This window comes from Ovis canadensis, chromosome 1, assembly GCF_042477335.2.
Source record: "Ovis canadensis isolate MfBH-ARS-UI-01 breed Bighorn chromosome 1, ARS-UI_OviCan_v2, whole genome shotgun sequence".
Lineage (NCBI taxonomy): Eukaryota > Metazoa > Chordata > Mammalia > Artiodactyla > Bovidae > Ovis > Ovis canadensis.
This window is the reverse complement of record NC_091245.1, coordinates 145630942-145645675: the sequence shown is the minus strand read 5'-3', so window position 1 is coordinate 145645675 and position 14734 is coordinate 145630942. Positions and strand designations below refer to the sequence as shown.

The following is a 14734-nucleotide window of genomic DNA, read 5'->3' as shown; positions in this document are numbered from 1 at the left end:
TAGAGACGTGGAACACAAAATCATTGTTGGAAGTTTGTTTGATTAGTAGAGACACAGAAAAGTTGTATTAAGGGCTAAAGACACAAAGTTATAATAGCCTGAAATATATAGTTCACCTAAGTGAGCAAGTCTGCTGAACCTAATGGAATATGTGCTTCTGGTGACATGCACTATTCTGCAGACTCAATGGTAAATTCTATTCTCCCACTCCTTTCTAAGCACCCTGAAAGCAATACTTTTTGCAAATGCTTTTTCCCCCCCTTCAGACAGATTATATTACAACTTTTGATTACTGTTTTGTCTCATTACATTCTGATTCTAAGAATGGCTACTTTGTTTTATGTGGGTGTTGCCCAGATCTTTATCAGTGACCCATTTACAAACTATGTCTTGAAGTAGAGTACTACTTTAGATGACTCATATTATCCATTAGTCATTTCACAAGTATTCTGCATATATTGAGAAATCATGACTATATTCCATATCATAAATATTTTTGATGGTATAACAGAAAGTATAACAAAGTATAACAGAAAGCACATGGAGTCTGAAAGTTAGACAGAGCTCAACACACTTTGTTCCTTAACAGAAATTGCAGGGCTACAGGTATGGATAAGATACATTCCTTGTTCTTATCCTTTTGGTAAGATGGTAACTCCATTTGGGAGGACATATTAGAATAAACTATGGTAAAATAAATAATAGTGGAACAAGTTCTATTAAACTAGAAAGGAGGGAGAGATTATTAATCAAACATGGACATTATGCTAGGAAATTTACACATGGTAATTTACTTAATTCTCTTATCAATCTTCTGTGATGTGCTTTAACACCTCCTCTTCTTCAGATAAGCCCATGAAACCCAAAAGATGTTTAATAAATTGTTCAACATCTTGTAGTTAAATAGGACCTCAACCCTGATCTAAAAGACTTTAGTTCATATTCCCTGCTGCTCTGCCAGAATGCTCTCTTTATGTACTGCCTTGGGTTAACTCTTGGAGGCTTCCTTGAGGGAAGGTATTAAAATATAGATTTAAATTCATGAGTTGGGATGAACAAAGGCATTCTAGGCTAAGGGAAGCACAAATAGGAAAGTATAAGAGTATTCAGAGCCTTTCAAAGATGAGATCTGGATATACAAAGAGAGACACCAGGTTATGTACACAGAGGGACTGAAGGAGAAGCACATAGTGGCCAACTGCTGGCCTAAAAGAAGCCTAGAACAGATTCTTCCCTTATGACCCGCAAAGAAAACCAGTTCTGCCTCACCTTGATCTTGAACCTTGAACCACCAAAACTGTGAGAAAATAAATGCCTGTTCTCTAAGCCACCTAGCCGATGGTATTTTATTATGGAAGCCTTAGAAAACTAATACAGACCAGGTGAAAACTTCCAAAGCTTTTCAAATGAGAGGAGAAATGGGGCATGACCAGCTGTGTTGACAAATGGCTATTTTTAGAAGAATCACCACCAGACAACTTAAAACTCTCTTCTATTCTTATTAATCAGTTCTTAATGGAAGACGGTTTTGTCCTCTACTAAGAAGCTAATTATAAGTGTCTTGTTTCTAAAAGTTCACCTAAATCCTTAACACTGGAAAGAAAGAAATGAATCAGTTTGGGAATGCTAAATTTGGAAACTTAGATATTTGGAGTATGGGCTTAATTCCATTGTAACACACACACATACACACACACTGCACACACACACAATCTTCAAGGATAATGAAGCCATTTGTCTCTTTAGCAAGGCAAGGAAAGATTAAAGAGATAAGTGTTTCATTAAATTAATTTTTAGCAAATCCAGTGCATTGGTAGTCAAGGTAATGACTTTGTACCTTCCTGTAGGATATAATACCTGTATTTCCAAGGGGAGTCTACACTTCCATTATTTCTCTCAACCATTTATTTCCAGAGCTTTCTATATACCATATGGGCACAGTGGCTTTTTTCAAGGATAGCCAGTCTATTTGTTACTCAACCTTTGCTACTTGCCTGCATAAAACTTGACTACAGATTCATATTCAGTAAAATGGGAAGGCTAGAGTGAATTGATACTTTGTTTGAAGATAATTTTTCAAGCCTAAAATTATTTACCACTTTCAAACAATTAAACAAGGTGAGATAAGCAAATTATTAGTTCCTCTATTCTGATTCAAGGTGCCCTAGAAAGGAAAATCAAATCCAGCAGAAAATTGTGTTTTGAGGAAAGACGTAGAAACTTTTGGGAAGTGGAATATCCATATGGGCCTAAGTGTCTGGTGGCTATGAACAGAGGGATAAGGGCATTTCTCCTTGATGTGCGAACACGAGCTAGAAGCAAGAACAGGGCAGGACAGGGGCAGCCTTTCTGTTTACTACCATTAGAGCCCATGTGTAAGTTCATTTTTATACCTCCAAAAGTTTACAGTATGTACAAACAGATCTCCAGTTCAACATCTTCTCAACACCCAACCTGCTACTTCTCTTGTATGAGTCACCATTATCCTTTCCTGATTTCTGTAATAGCTTCCTAAAGGGTCTCTTTTCCCTGCTTCCTCCCTCACTTTCTTCAGTGTATGTGAGACACAAAAGCAAGAATAAGCCCACTAACATGTAAGCCAGATTTTTCTCCTTCCTTCTCAAAATCTTTTAATACCAGCTAAAATCCTTATAATGACCTAGAGGACCCGCTACATCCAACTCTTTGTGACTGCTCTTCCCCTTATATATTCTGATTTATTGTTTCTCAAATACACCAGTGACACTCACTCCCACCTTCAGAATTTTGATCTTGCTCTTCCCGTGGCCTAGAATAAGATTTCCTTATTCAGTGTCATGGCCAGCTCTTCACTTCCTTCATATCCTTTTCAGATATCCCATTTTCACCAAGTCTTCCCTAGTCCCAAATATTTCATATTCTTCCCTCTCTTCTTAGCACTTATCATTACTTAGCACACTTTGTACTTAACATATTTATCTTGTTTATTGTCTGTTATCTCTAATAAGTATAAATCCTATGAGCACATGAATCTTTGTTTTATTCACCACTGTATTCCCAGCATATGGTCTATACTGTCCATAGTAAACACTCAGTAGATATATACAGCTATGAAGAATGAATGAAAGAAAGAAAGAATGAATTAAGTTCTAAGTCTTTTGAAGAGATTAGTAGAAAAATTACCTCCAGATTGGAAAACCTTAAACATTCTTGATGGCACATTCCACATTAGGTAAATCAGAATATTTGAAGATGGAACCCAATAATCGGTATTTCTTAAAACTCTTCAGTGACTCAAAAGGGCAACCTAAGCTAAAAGCCATCAATGTAGACATCATTTCCAAACTTTAAAGTCCTTACAGAACTTCTGGTTATCTCACTATAATGTATATTCTGATTTACTAGGTTTGGGGTAGGCCAGACAGTTTTTTTCTAACAAACTTCTAGAATGCCAATATTGCTAGTCTGTAGGACTACAATAAGTGGCAAGTACTTAGAATGACCTTCAATCCAATCTTGGTGGCTCAGTGATACTTTTTACCATGGTCTATCCTCTATCTTCTGACTTATGCTATTTGTTTTTAGGTTTGTATTATAATTTACTTTAAATATTAATTAGAAAACAAATATGGCATAAATACTAAATACATAAGAGAACATTTTGAGAGATTTCTTAGTTGCACAGAGAAATAATAACCAAAAGTAAAGATAAACAATGGTGGGTATTTATACCCACCATTTTTTAATGGAAAAAGTGGATTTAAAGTATTACCTACATTGTATATTGCATACTTTATTTGGAATCATGTTCTTGCAAAATCCAAAATGTTTAACTGAAAATACATAAATTAAAATCTGAAAATTATACCTCAGATGCTGATGCAAAAAGAAGTGCATGCATACTAAGTCACTTCAGTAATATCTGACTCTTTGCAACCCTATGGACCAACCCTATAGACTGTAGCCGCCAGGCTCCTCTGTCCACGGGATTCCCTAGGCAAGAATACTGGAGTGGGTTGCCATTTCCTCCTCCAGGGTATCTTCCCCATCCGGGGATCAAACTCATGTCTCTTAATGTCTTCTGCATTGTGAGGTGGGTTCTTTACCACCAGGGCCAATTGGAAAGCTGCAAAAAGAAGAAGCAGATAGATGGGAAACCCCCAGATTTAGAAGAAAAAAAGTTGTCTTGTACTTCACCTTTTTTCTTATACTTGGTTAGATAGGAGTTAAAAATACATCTTAACAATCTTGATAGGAAAAGCAATGAAGAAAGCTCTTTAATGCCACAACTATGTGTCATCCTTGTCTAGGAGCATAAATTTGCACAGCGGGCAGTGCGGTAAAAACAACTCATAATCAACTCATCACCTCTCATCATTGCTAGGATCAAATGCAAATGGGAAAGAATGCCACTTCAGTCATTGCTAGTGAAAATTAGCATCTGTGACACTAATGGTGTCTCATTTAGTATGCACTTTAGATTTTAAAAAATGGTAAAAAAAAAAAAAAAGCGCTATTTCCAGAACTGCCATTATTCCAATGTTTTCCTTTAAAATAACAGTGGTATTTGAATCTCCTTTACTAGAAGAAAAACCTCAGTAAAATTTATTAACATAGATCATTAATCCCAGCCAAATAGAGGTCAACTTGTTCTAATTACAGTGTCAGAGCCTTTGTGGGGTCTACTCCTTTTCTATTTTCAAAGTTTCTACCATATTTCCTGACCTGGAACAGTGGTCTATTTGTTATATAACAATGGGACACTCTAGGGATTCTTGCACAACATATTGGAGTCATTCTTAAAACTTAAATAAAACTTAGAAATGAATTACATGTATTTACACACAGACATACAAACTTTCTCATGTATACACTAATAGATTTGCAAACAAGAATAATGAAAATACATAGTACTGGTCAGTTTTCATATTTGAAGACTGCATACAGGAAATCAAAAAGATTCATTCCTTTTACAAATACTTATTAAGAGTCTACTTCATTAAAGGTATTATACTAGATTTAGGTGGGAAATACATGCTTTTACTTATCTCAATACTAGATCATGATATTTTTGACAATCTTTGCATTTGAATACTAGCAAAGTTGTTCTTATTGTTATTTTACAATTTAAAGTTTTAAAGCTTGAGTGGGCATCTGGAGGGATTTGACAGGTGGAATTCTTGCATTTAATTAGAGACAGGAATGGAGAACCTCTAAATTCCTTTCCAACTTACAAAAGCTCTTAAAGATACATTGTCCTGGCTTTCCTTAAAATTCATCTGGTAACTAAGACAGAAATATTAATAATATCTACAGTCTCTAAGCTTGTAATTGTGGCATAATAATGAAGGAGTACCAGAAATTGACATATGTATTTCACACTACACAGTTTTTCTTTTTTCTGTGTATCTTTAAGTTTATTAACTTTCTCTATACCTTCTCATCTACAAGACTAAAAAGAGATATTCTGTCACAGAAATGTTACAAATATTAAATAAATTAATGTACAAAAAGTTCTAAACACAGTCACTGGTATGTAATAACCCCATAATAAATATAGCAAACTAGCACAGTTCAGTTAGAAAAAATAGTTAAGGAAAATCTCATTTTATAATTTAAGCATTTATAGAGTGTAATGAGATCATGAGCTTCCTTGATAGCTCAGTTGGTAAAGAATCCGCCTGCACTGCAGGAGACCCCCCATTTAATTCCTGGGTCAGGAAGAGCCGCTGGAGAAGGGATAGGCTACACACTCCAGTACTCTTGGGCTTCCCTAGTGGCTCAGCTGGTAAAGAATCCACCTGGAATATGGGAGACCTGGGTTTGATCCCTGGGTTGGGAAGATCCCCTGGAGAAATGAAAGGCTACCGAATCCAGTATTGTGGCCTGGAGAATTCCATGGACTGTATATTCCATGGAATCACAAAGAGTCAGACAAAACTGAGTCATTTTCACTTCACTTCACTAATGAGATCATATATTTTGAACTCTGAGTCCTAGATTGCTGGGAGCCAGTGTGAGGAATCCCGCCCGTGACAAGGTCATGAGGAAGGAAGCTGACATACGCAAGGCATGCTCAGACTTCAGGGACCCCTCTGGAAATTTCTAAGCATGTACCCCAACAAAAATCTGCCGGCTTTTGTGCTCCGCTTTTCCACTCTTCTGACATTTTCTGGAAAAAGTCAATTCAGGGCTTTATTCTTCTGCATTTAAAAGAGTGTTTCAATCCAAAAAACCCTCTGATGGCTTTCTAGCCTGCCTGCAGGACTCCTACAGCTGCGCGTGTGATTGTTTGAGGCCTCCTGACCGCAGGAGGCACAGGAAGCTTAAAACATCCTAGGAATGTAGGAGCTTCCGAGGAGTCAAAATCTTTTTAGGACTGATTAAAGGTTTCATTTGTTGAGTCAATATTTGCTGCCAAATTTTCACATCCTTTAGTTGTAGATATAGTTAGAAAAACAAGTAGTAGACCTTGTGTTAGCAACATTAGATCTTTGAGTTAAGTACCTTCTTTGTTGTGTCCCACTGCACCTTTGTTCTATAGAGATGTAACTTTAATGTTAATGCTTTAAGGAGATGTAGATTAAAGAAAAACACTTCAGGGGAAACAAGATTAACATTCATTAAGGAAGAGAGCCAAAAAGTGTTAACAAGCCTCTTGGCCAGAAGATAATGTAAATCACCTGAGACCTTTTGTATACCAAATGATGTATAGAAAGAGCCTGAGCTGCGAACGCTACATAATCTTGTGTTACCCATTGATCTCTGTGTTTTATCAAAAGTATAAAAGGCCTTCTGAACAATAAAGGATGGGGCCAGCTTCTCGGGGCCAGCTTCTGGGGCCGGGGGCCAGCTTCTCGGGGCCAGCTTCTGGGGCCGGGGGCCAGCTTCTTGGACCAGCTTCTCTAACTAGTCTCCCGGCCTGGTTTCTTGGCACTCTGGCTCCCCCCGTGTCTTTCTCTCTCTTTTTTCTCCTCTCTCTCTTTCCCTCTCTCTGCTCTTTACTTTAATTTCGGGTTGAATTTCCACCTGGAGCGCGGAGGCTCACCAGGTCTACTAACTTGCCCCGGCTGTTAAGATCCACGAGAAAGGGAGCTTAAGGCGAGGCACCCTTAGATATTCAAGCGGGTGCCGGTGGCCCAACGTAGATGGTGCAAATTCCTTGTCTGGAATTTTATTGGCCTTCCGCGTAAACCAAGCTATTCAGCCCTCTTCCTCCACTTAATCTTCTTACTACACTATAATTTCTCAATCTAATCTTACTTTAATAAATAAACAAGTTTTTCCACGCCGACGCCGTCCACCCTTCGAATTCCCTGGATCCACTGGGGCTGGACCCCGGCACTAGATGTGCTTAAATTTTTTTACATCACAATAAATAGTGGATACTAGTGAGGAGAAGGTAAAAACAAAATTCAAAAAGGAAAGTACAGTACCTATGTAATATGTTAAGCAAGGCTATTTTGGACTAATCTAAAAGTAGAATACCTAATCATTTATCAAAAAGAAATTTATCAAATGTCTTTCTTAATTTGTACTTACCCCATAATGGAGAAGGCAATGGCAACCCACTCCAGTACTCTTGCCTGGAAAATCCCATGGACGGAGGAGCCTGGTAGGCTGCAGTCCATGGGGTCGCTAAGAGTTGGACACGACTGAGCGACTTCCCTTTCACTTTTCACTTTCATACATTGGAGAAGGAAATGGCAACCCACTCGTGTTCTTGCCTGGAGAATCCCAGGGACAGAGGAGCCTAGTGGGCTTCCATCTATGGGGTCGCACAGAGTCGGACATGACTGAAGCGACTTAGCAGCAGGATGCCCCATAAAGAGTTCCCTTGAAGTAGGAAATGGTACTGCTCCAATATTCTTGCCTGGAAAATTCCATGGACAGAGGAGCCTTGCAGGTTATAGTCCATGGGATCACAGAGAGTCAGACAAGACTGAGTAACTGAGGGCTCGCACGTGTGCACAAACACACACACACAAAGAGAGTTGTGAGACATGAATTATAACAGTTTCACTTATGGAATATTTCTGGTTTCTCCTTAACCTATACTATGACTCTGTTATAATACATGTGAATGCAATTGGTCCTATTTATGAACTATTTGAGGAAAGGAGTCCATACCCAAACTGGAGAAATAGAGAAATAAAGGATGAAAAAGAAGACATTCTAATCAATTATAAATGGTAAAACTGTACTTTGATATGTTTTGATTTTTTTGATATATGGACATTGATAAGTCTCATAAGAAAATAATAAATTATTTTGTATCAGTTCAGTTCAGTTTAGTCACTCAGTCGTGTCCAACTCTTTGCGACCCCATGAATCACAGCACGCCAGGCCTCCCTGTCCATCACCAACTCCTGGAGTTCACTCAAACTCACATCCATCGAGTCGGTGATGCCATCCAGCCATCTCATCCTCTGTCATCCCCTTTTACTCCTGTCCCCAATCCTTCCCAGTATCAGAGTCTTTTCCAAAGAGTCACCTCTTCGCATGAGGTGGCCAAAGTACTGGAGTTTCAGCTTTAGCATCATTCCTTCCAAAGAACACCCAGGGCTGATCTCCTTCAGAATGGACTGGTTGGATCTCCTTGCAGTCCAAGGGACTCTCAAGAGTCTTCTCCAACACCACAGTTCAAAATATAAGCTCATAAAACCTATTGCTGCATTATATATCTGTGAATGTTTTGAACCATCTTATAACCATAGTACATATTATAAAATATATTTTAAAATACTAATAACAAAGTCCTCCATTATTTCCATTTCAGATAAACAGCTTCATAATTCATATTTAAGGAGCAGTGATTGGTATAATATGCATTCATGATTAGAATTAGGTATAGGGGTTTCCCTTATGGCCCAGTGGGTAAATAATTCACCTGCCAATGCAGGAGATGGGTGTTCCATCCCTGGGTCAGAATGATCCCCTGGAGAAGGAAATGGCAACTCACTCCAGTATACTTGCCTGGAGAATCCCCATGGACAGAGGAGCCTGGTGGGCTACAGTCCATGGGGTCACAAAGAGTTGGACATAGCTGAGCAAGTAAGCACAGCAGCACATTAGGTCACCTGGACTATAAGCCACAGGAGTTAACATGAAATGCATGACTAAATAATAGTTTCCTCATTTTTAATGTGGTTGCTTCTTACCTACTTTAGCACTTACAACTGAAAAACAAGGAAATCTCTCTCAGAAATTTTGAAAGAATATTGCACAAGGGGGCTTCCCAGATAGCTCAGTGGTAAAGAATCAGTCTGCCAATGTAGGAGACAAGCTTTGATCCCTGGGTTGGGGAGATCCTCTGGAGGAGGAAAAGGAAACCCACTCCAGTATTCTTGCCTGAAAAATCCCAGGGGCAGAGGAGCCGGGCAGGCTACAGTCCACAGGGTCGCAAAGAGTGAGACACGGCTGAGTGTGTATGCTAAAAGCTGTAGCACAAAGAGCGTACGTCTCTGGGTCAGGAGATGGGCATGATTGTCTGGGTGCAGTTAATCCATGTAGACAGTAACTCCCTATATTTCAGACTGGTTTCTTGATGGTTCTATTCTATCTTTCTAGACCCAGGCCCTATATTCCCTTCTAGTCAATGAAGGATTTGAAATTCTCATTCTACTAGTCATTTATTTGCAGGAATCTCCACCATCTCTTCTGGATTTGTCTCTTTTTCCATAAAATACATAAAGAAAAATTACCCAGTAAAAGAAATATGAATTAAAGCAAAGTTATTTCTAAAACAGAATTATAATAATTGGAAAAAATATTAACTCCATATTAAAAGGAAAAGATTTAGCTGGAATGTATGAACAATATTTTTTCATATACATTCACATATCTCTTTTTTTATTTTTTTAATTTTATTTTAGTTTTTTATTTTTTAAATTTTAAAATCTTTAATTCTTACATGCGTTTTTTTAAAATTTTATTTTAGTTTTTTATTTTTTAAATTTTCACATATCTCTTTAAATTCATGTAAAATGAAACCATCCATCTAAAGAAAACAGGAATCCATTCACAAAAAAAAAAATGTTTCCAATGTGACTATTTTCTGTGATATATTTTGCTCTCAGATGTATACTTTACCAAATATATTTTTACTTTTATGAGTGAGAAACTCAGCACTATGAACAATATTCTACTTCTATTACAATAGCCCCTGCAATTAAGGCAAAAGATAATCATAGAGTAAAATATCATTTTGAAAGTTGTTCCATGACATAAATATGATAGCAGCTCACTGCATAATAGGGTTCTTATGAGGTACTCTAAACTGTAAATACTTGGATGAAAACCACTGCTTTAAATTAATTTTTGTGAATTAATTTCCCTAAAACCTAGTTTTGTCAACTCAATATTGGTTGCATTTAATCAAGCAAATTTTGTATAAAATTAATCCTAGATGGAAAGGTAAGCAATGCTTGTACTCTTTGGGGAAATGTTACCTTGCATTTTTGCTCTACTAGGGGAAAAGACAGAAATCATGATGTGTTATACAGCTATATTTAAGTAGAAATGCTTGCCTATCCTTCATCAGGTCTTTTTGTCAGAAAAAATTAATATTGAAAATCATTTATTCTCAGTTTCCAAATATCAGAAATCATTTTTTTAGTTTCCTTCAGAGAGGTTTTGTGGTAACTCACAAAGAGCTATAAAATATAAAATATTGGCTATTGTTCAATGCCATGACAATTCAAAAGTTCACAATCAATTACCAATTCCTCTCTCTCTCTAGAAGGTACCAAGCAAATAAATTCCAATAATAGATAATAAATCAACCCTCTAAAAAGACATTTGACCTCAGTTATTGTTTATTTACAAGCATATTTAAAATGTTTATCTAAGAAACTAAAAAAAAAAATGTATAGGTTTTGTAAAAATTCACTGATACCAGTATTTCAGAGATATTTTCCTTTATGATACTAATGAAACTAATTTAGAGTCATACAATAGAATCCAAACTTTGTTATCTCATACCTTTTTTTAAGTAGTCGTTAGCAATTATTTTCAAGACAAAGAACAGAATAACATTTCAAATAGAATCAGTTCAACAAATCTATACATATATGGAGTTTTGATGTTTCTAAACAACCCAATCCTCTCTCAAGTAGTGGAGCTAGTTCAAGAAAGAAAGTAGTAAAAATAGCCTGTATAATAAGCTATCATATTTTAGCCTGAAGAAATGAGAAACATCAAGTATTCAATCAAAACATCTCCATTTTGTAACTTTCTAATAATGCATTATGAAGAGCTGAGACTGTAAGAAATAAAATGCACTTGGTAGATTATTAAACAGACTTTGCCACCTTTATAGTTATTAAGAATATACAATATTGTAAAGTAATTAGCCTCCAATTAAAATAAATAAATTTATATAAAAAAAAGAATATACACAAAGATTTCATAATATCAGTCTTTCAAACAGAGATCACCAAAATGATTTCCATAGAGTTGACAGTATGAGCTCAGAATTCAGTTACAGTTGTAAATAATCAAATATGCCCTATAAGATAAAATTACATAGACAGTAATTGTCAGGTATCATTTAACAGCTAATGTTCGATTCAGTTTTTCCCATATTTGCCATGAAGCTTTCAACCATATGGTTGAATTGATTTCTTATGGGCAGATAAAAACCATGTGTCTCTGTGTGCATTCTATTAAATAATTTGGTTTTGTTTGACTATGTATGAAATCACCATACCTTAGGCTTTTGATGTTTTTCCTTCTCTGAGACATTGGATGGTTTTCTCTTCAGCATTTTGAATTCACACTGCTCCGAATGAGTGCACTTTCTGGTGTTACAGAAACGATTGAAGACTGTCAGCAGTGTGCTGTCTATGATGTACAGCTGCCGAGAAGTTTGAATCTAGTAACCTGCCACTTCCTCTTTTTGGTCAGGATATGACTTCACATCTACATGGGTAAAGTTTTGTTCTTTTTGTAACAGTAATTATTTGGTAACTTTTTAACATTCTGTTCTTGCTATATTCTATGAGGTAGATCCCTAACTAAACCTCACACATCAGCATGCCTGCAGTTATAAGGGCCATGAAGATTTCAAAATAACACATTTTTTCAGTTTATAAAAAAATAAAAATCTGTAACACATTCCATGAGATAGAGAGATAGGTAGAGATAAGTAGAGAGAAGAAAACATCTGAGCTAATAAATGAAGCAAAACTTGAGATGTGAACTTTATAGTATGTAAAAAATAAAGAGAATACTCAGGGTAGTCAACTTTGCATTCTTATGTAAACCTTATTGGAAGATGTTATAAGGTAGATTTTAAACAATACTAAAGAGAGTTCCAGAAAAACAACTATTTCTGCTTTATTGACTATGGCAAAGCCTTTGACTATGTGGATCACAACAACCTGTGGAAAATTCTGAAAAGAGATGGGAATACCAGACCACCTGACCTGCCTCTTGAGAAACCTATATGCAGGTCAGGAAGCAACAGTTGGAACTGGACATGGGACAACAGACTTGTTCCAAATAGGAAAAGGAGTACGTCAAGGCTGTATATTGTCATCCTGCTTATTTAACTTATATGCAGAGTACATCATGAGAAAGGCTGGGCTGGAAGAAGCACAAGCTGGAATCAAGATGCTGGGAGAAATATCAATAACCTCAGATATGCAGATGACACCACTCTTATGGCAGAAAGTGAAGAAGAACTAAAAAGCCTCTTGATGAAATTGAAAGAGGAGAGTGAAAAAGTTGGCTTACAGCTCAGCATTCAGAAAATGAAGATCATGACATCTGGTCCCATCACTTCATGGGAAATAGATGGGGAAACAGTGGAAACAGTGTCAGACTTAATTTTGAGGGGCTCCAAAATCACTGCGGATAGTGATTACAGCCATGAAATTAAAAGACACTTACTCCTTGGAAGGAAAGTTATGATCAACCTAGATAGCATATTCAAAAACAGAGACATTACTTTACATTACTTTGCCAACAAAGGTCTGTCTAGTCAAGGCTATGGGTTTTCCAGTGATCATGTATGGATGTGAGAGTTGGACTGTGAAGAAAGCTGAGTGCCGAAGAATTGATGCTTTTGAACTGTGGTGTTGGAGAAGACTCTTGAGAGTCCCTTGGACTGCAAGGAGATCCAACCAGTCCATCCTAAAGGAGATCAGCCCTGGGTGTTCATTGGAAGGACTGATGCTAAAGCTTAAACTCCAATACTTGGGCCACATCATGCGAAGAGGTGACTCATTGGAAAATACCCTGATGCTGGGAGGGATTAGGGGCAGGAGGAGAAGAGGACGACAGAGGATGAGATGGCTGGATAGTGTCACGGACTCAAGTGACATGGATTTGTGTGGACTCTGGCAGTTGTTGATGGACAGGGAGGCCTGGCCTGCTGTGCTTCATGGGGTCGCAAAAAGTTAGACATGACTAAGCAACTGAACTGAACTGTAGCCTACGAGTTTCCTCCAGCCATGGAATTTTCTAGGCAAGGGTACTGGAGTGGGTTGCCATTTCCTTCTGTAGGGGATCTTCCCCACCCAGGGATTGAACCTGGGTCTCCAGCATTGTAAGCAGACGATTTTACCGTCTGAGCCACCAGGGAAGCTCCTTATGTTGTAAATTCCTGATTAATAAGGAAATCAATTAAATAGAACCCTCAATTAACCAGATGTCTTTCTGCTACAAACTGCACTGCCATATGTTGATAATTGCTAACAGAGTGGTGATCCAGTGGGTCAATGGTACTTTCAAATGAAGCATCCCAAGTCCTTATTTAATAGTCCTGGAGTAGAGCTAATATGACTTAGAAAGAATTTCCCCATCAAACTAAAGGATTTAGCGTTTTTATTATAATGTCAAAACCAACATAGCCAGGAAAGTAAAAACAAGAAGTTCAAGCTTTCTTATTAATTAGGGATTTACCAAAGGGAGACTTGTAAAATGTCTGAACCGCCACTTCTATGAAAACCCGCTTGTTAAGGGAATCAACCTAGATTTTGTTTATAAAACCCCTGGGTTGAAAAACAGTGGTACCATATTCTTAATGAGCAGCTTTCCTAGGTGAAAAATCAAGTGACTCTATTTCTCAGTCTTTACTCATACCTCTAAACCCCTCCTCCCCGAAACCCAGTTCTAGTGTTCAAATTTCACTGATTCATTTACCACATATTAAATTGTCTGTTCTGTGCTGTCTGATAATATATCAAGCCACCTGCCTAGCTAAAATATAGTTTATGTTCTGTAACAGAATTGAAGGAATGCACTTGTTAAGATAGTATGCTTCTTCTACTGGATATTAAGAGCAGGTTTATATTTTTCAAGAGTTATCAGGCTGGTATTTTCCAAATAGTGACAGAGTATAACACTGAAGAACCTGAGTACCCTGAAGCTGGGTAATTCCCTAGAACTATGCTTCTTTTCAAACTTTCTGTTGGTGCTTAAGTTAAAGAAGTGATCTAAGTAACAACAACAACAAAAACTTCAGAAATTGAAAGTCATGAAAAAATTTATTTCTTATTGAAACACTTGCGACCTCTGTGCCCCCATTTTTTCATCTGTGAATAGAAATTTAACTCAATTGCAGAGTTCGGTCAATAACATGGGAATGATAATGTGCTTACTACATGTTAGGGTTTTGGTGGGAATAAAAGGAAATGCCAATAAAGAATTACTTATGTAAGAGATGTTTTATATCAAGAAATGTTCATGGGTCTTAAAGAGGCAGGAGCTTTTGAATAGTTTTGCTTGGGATACTGTTTTCTATAGATTG

General features: G+C 37.2%; 1 protein-coding gene across 1 annotated transcript in view; it reads right to left on the bottom strand.

Moving 5' to 3' along the window:
- Positions 1 to 12005, bottom strand: part of LOC138434246 (SAM domain-containing protein SAMSN-1) — a 59799-nt gene extending 47794 nt beyond the window's left edge. The window contains exon 1 of the mRNA XM_069578578.1: positions 11690 to 12005. Within this exon, the coding sequence (XP_069434679.1) occupies positions 11690 to 11746 (57 nt within the window). The 5' untranslated portion in view covers positions 11747 to 12005. The remainder of the gene's footprint in view (positions 1 to 11689) is intronic.
- Between the last annotated feature and the right edge of the window lie 2729 nt (positions 12006 to 14734).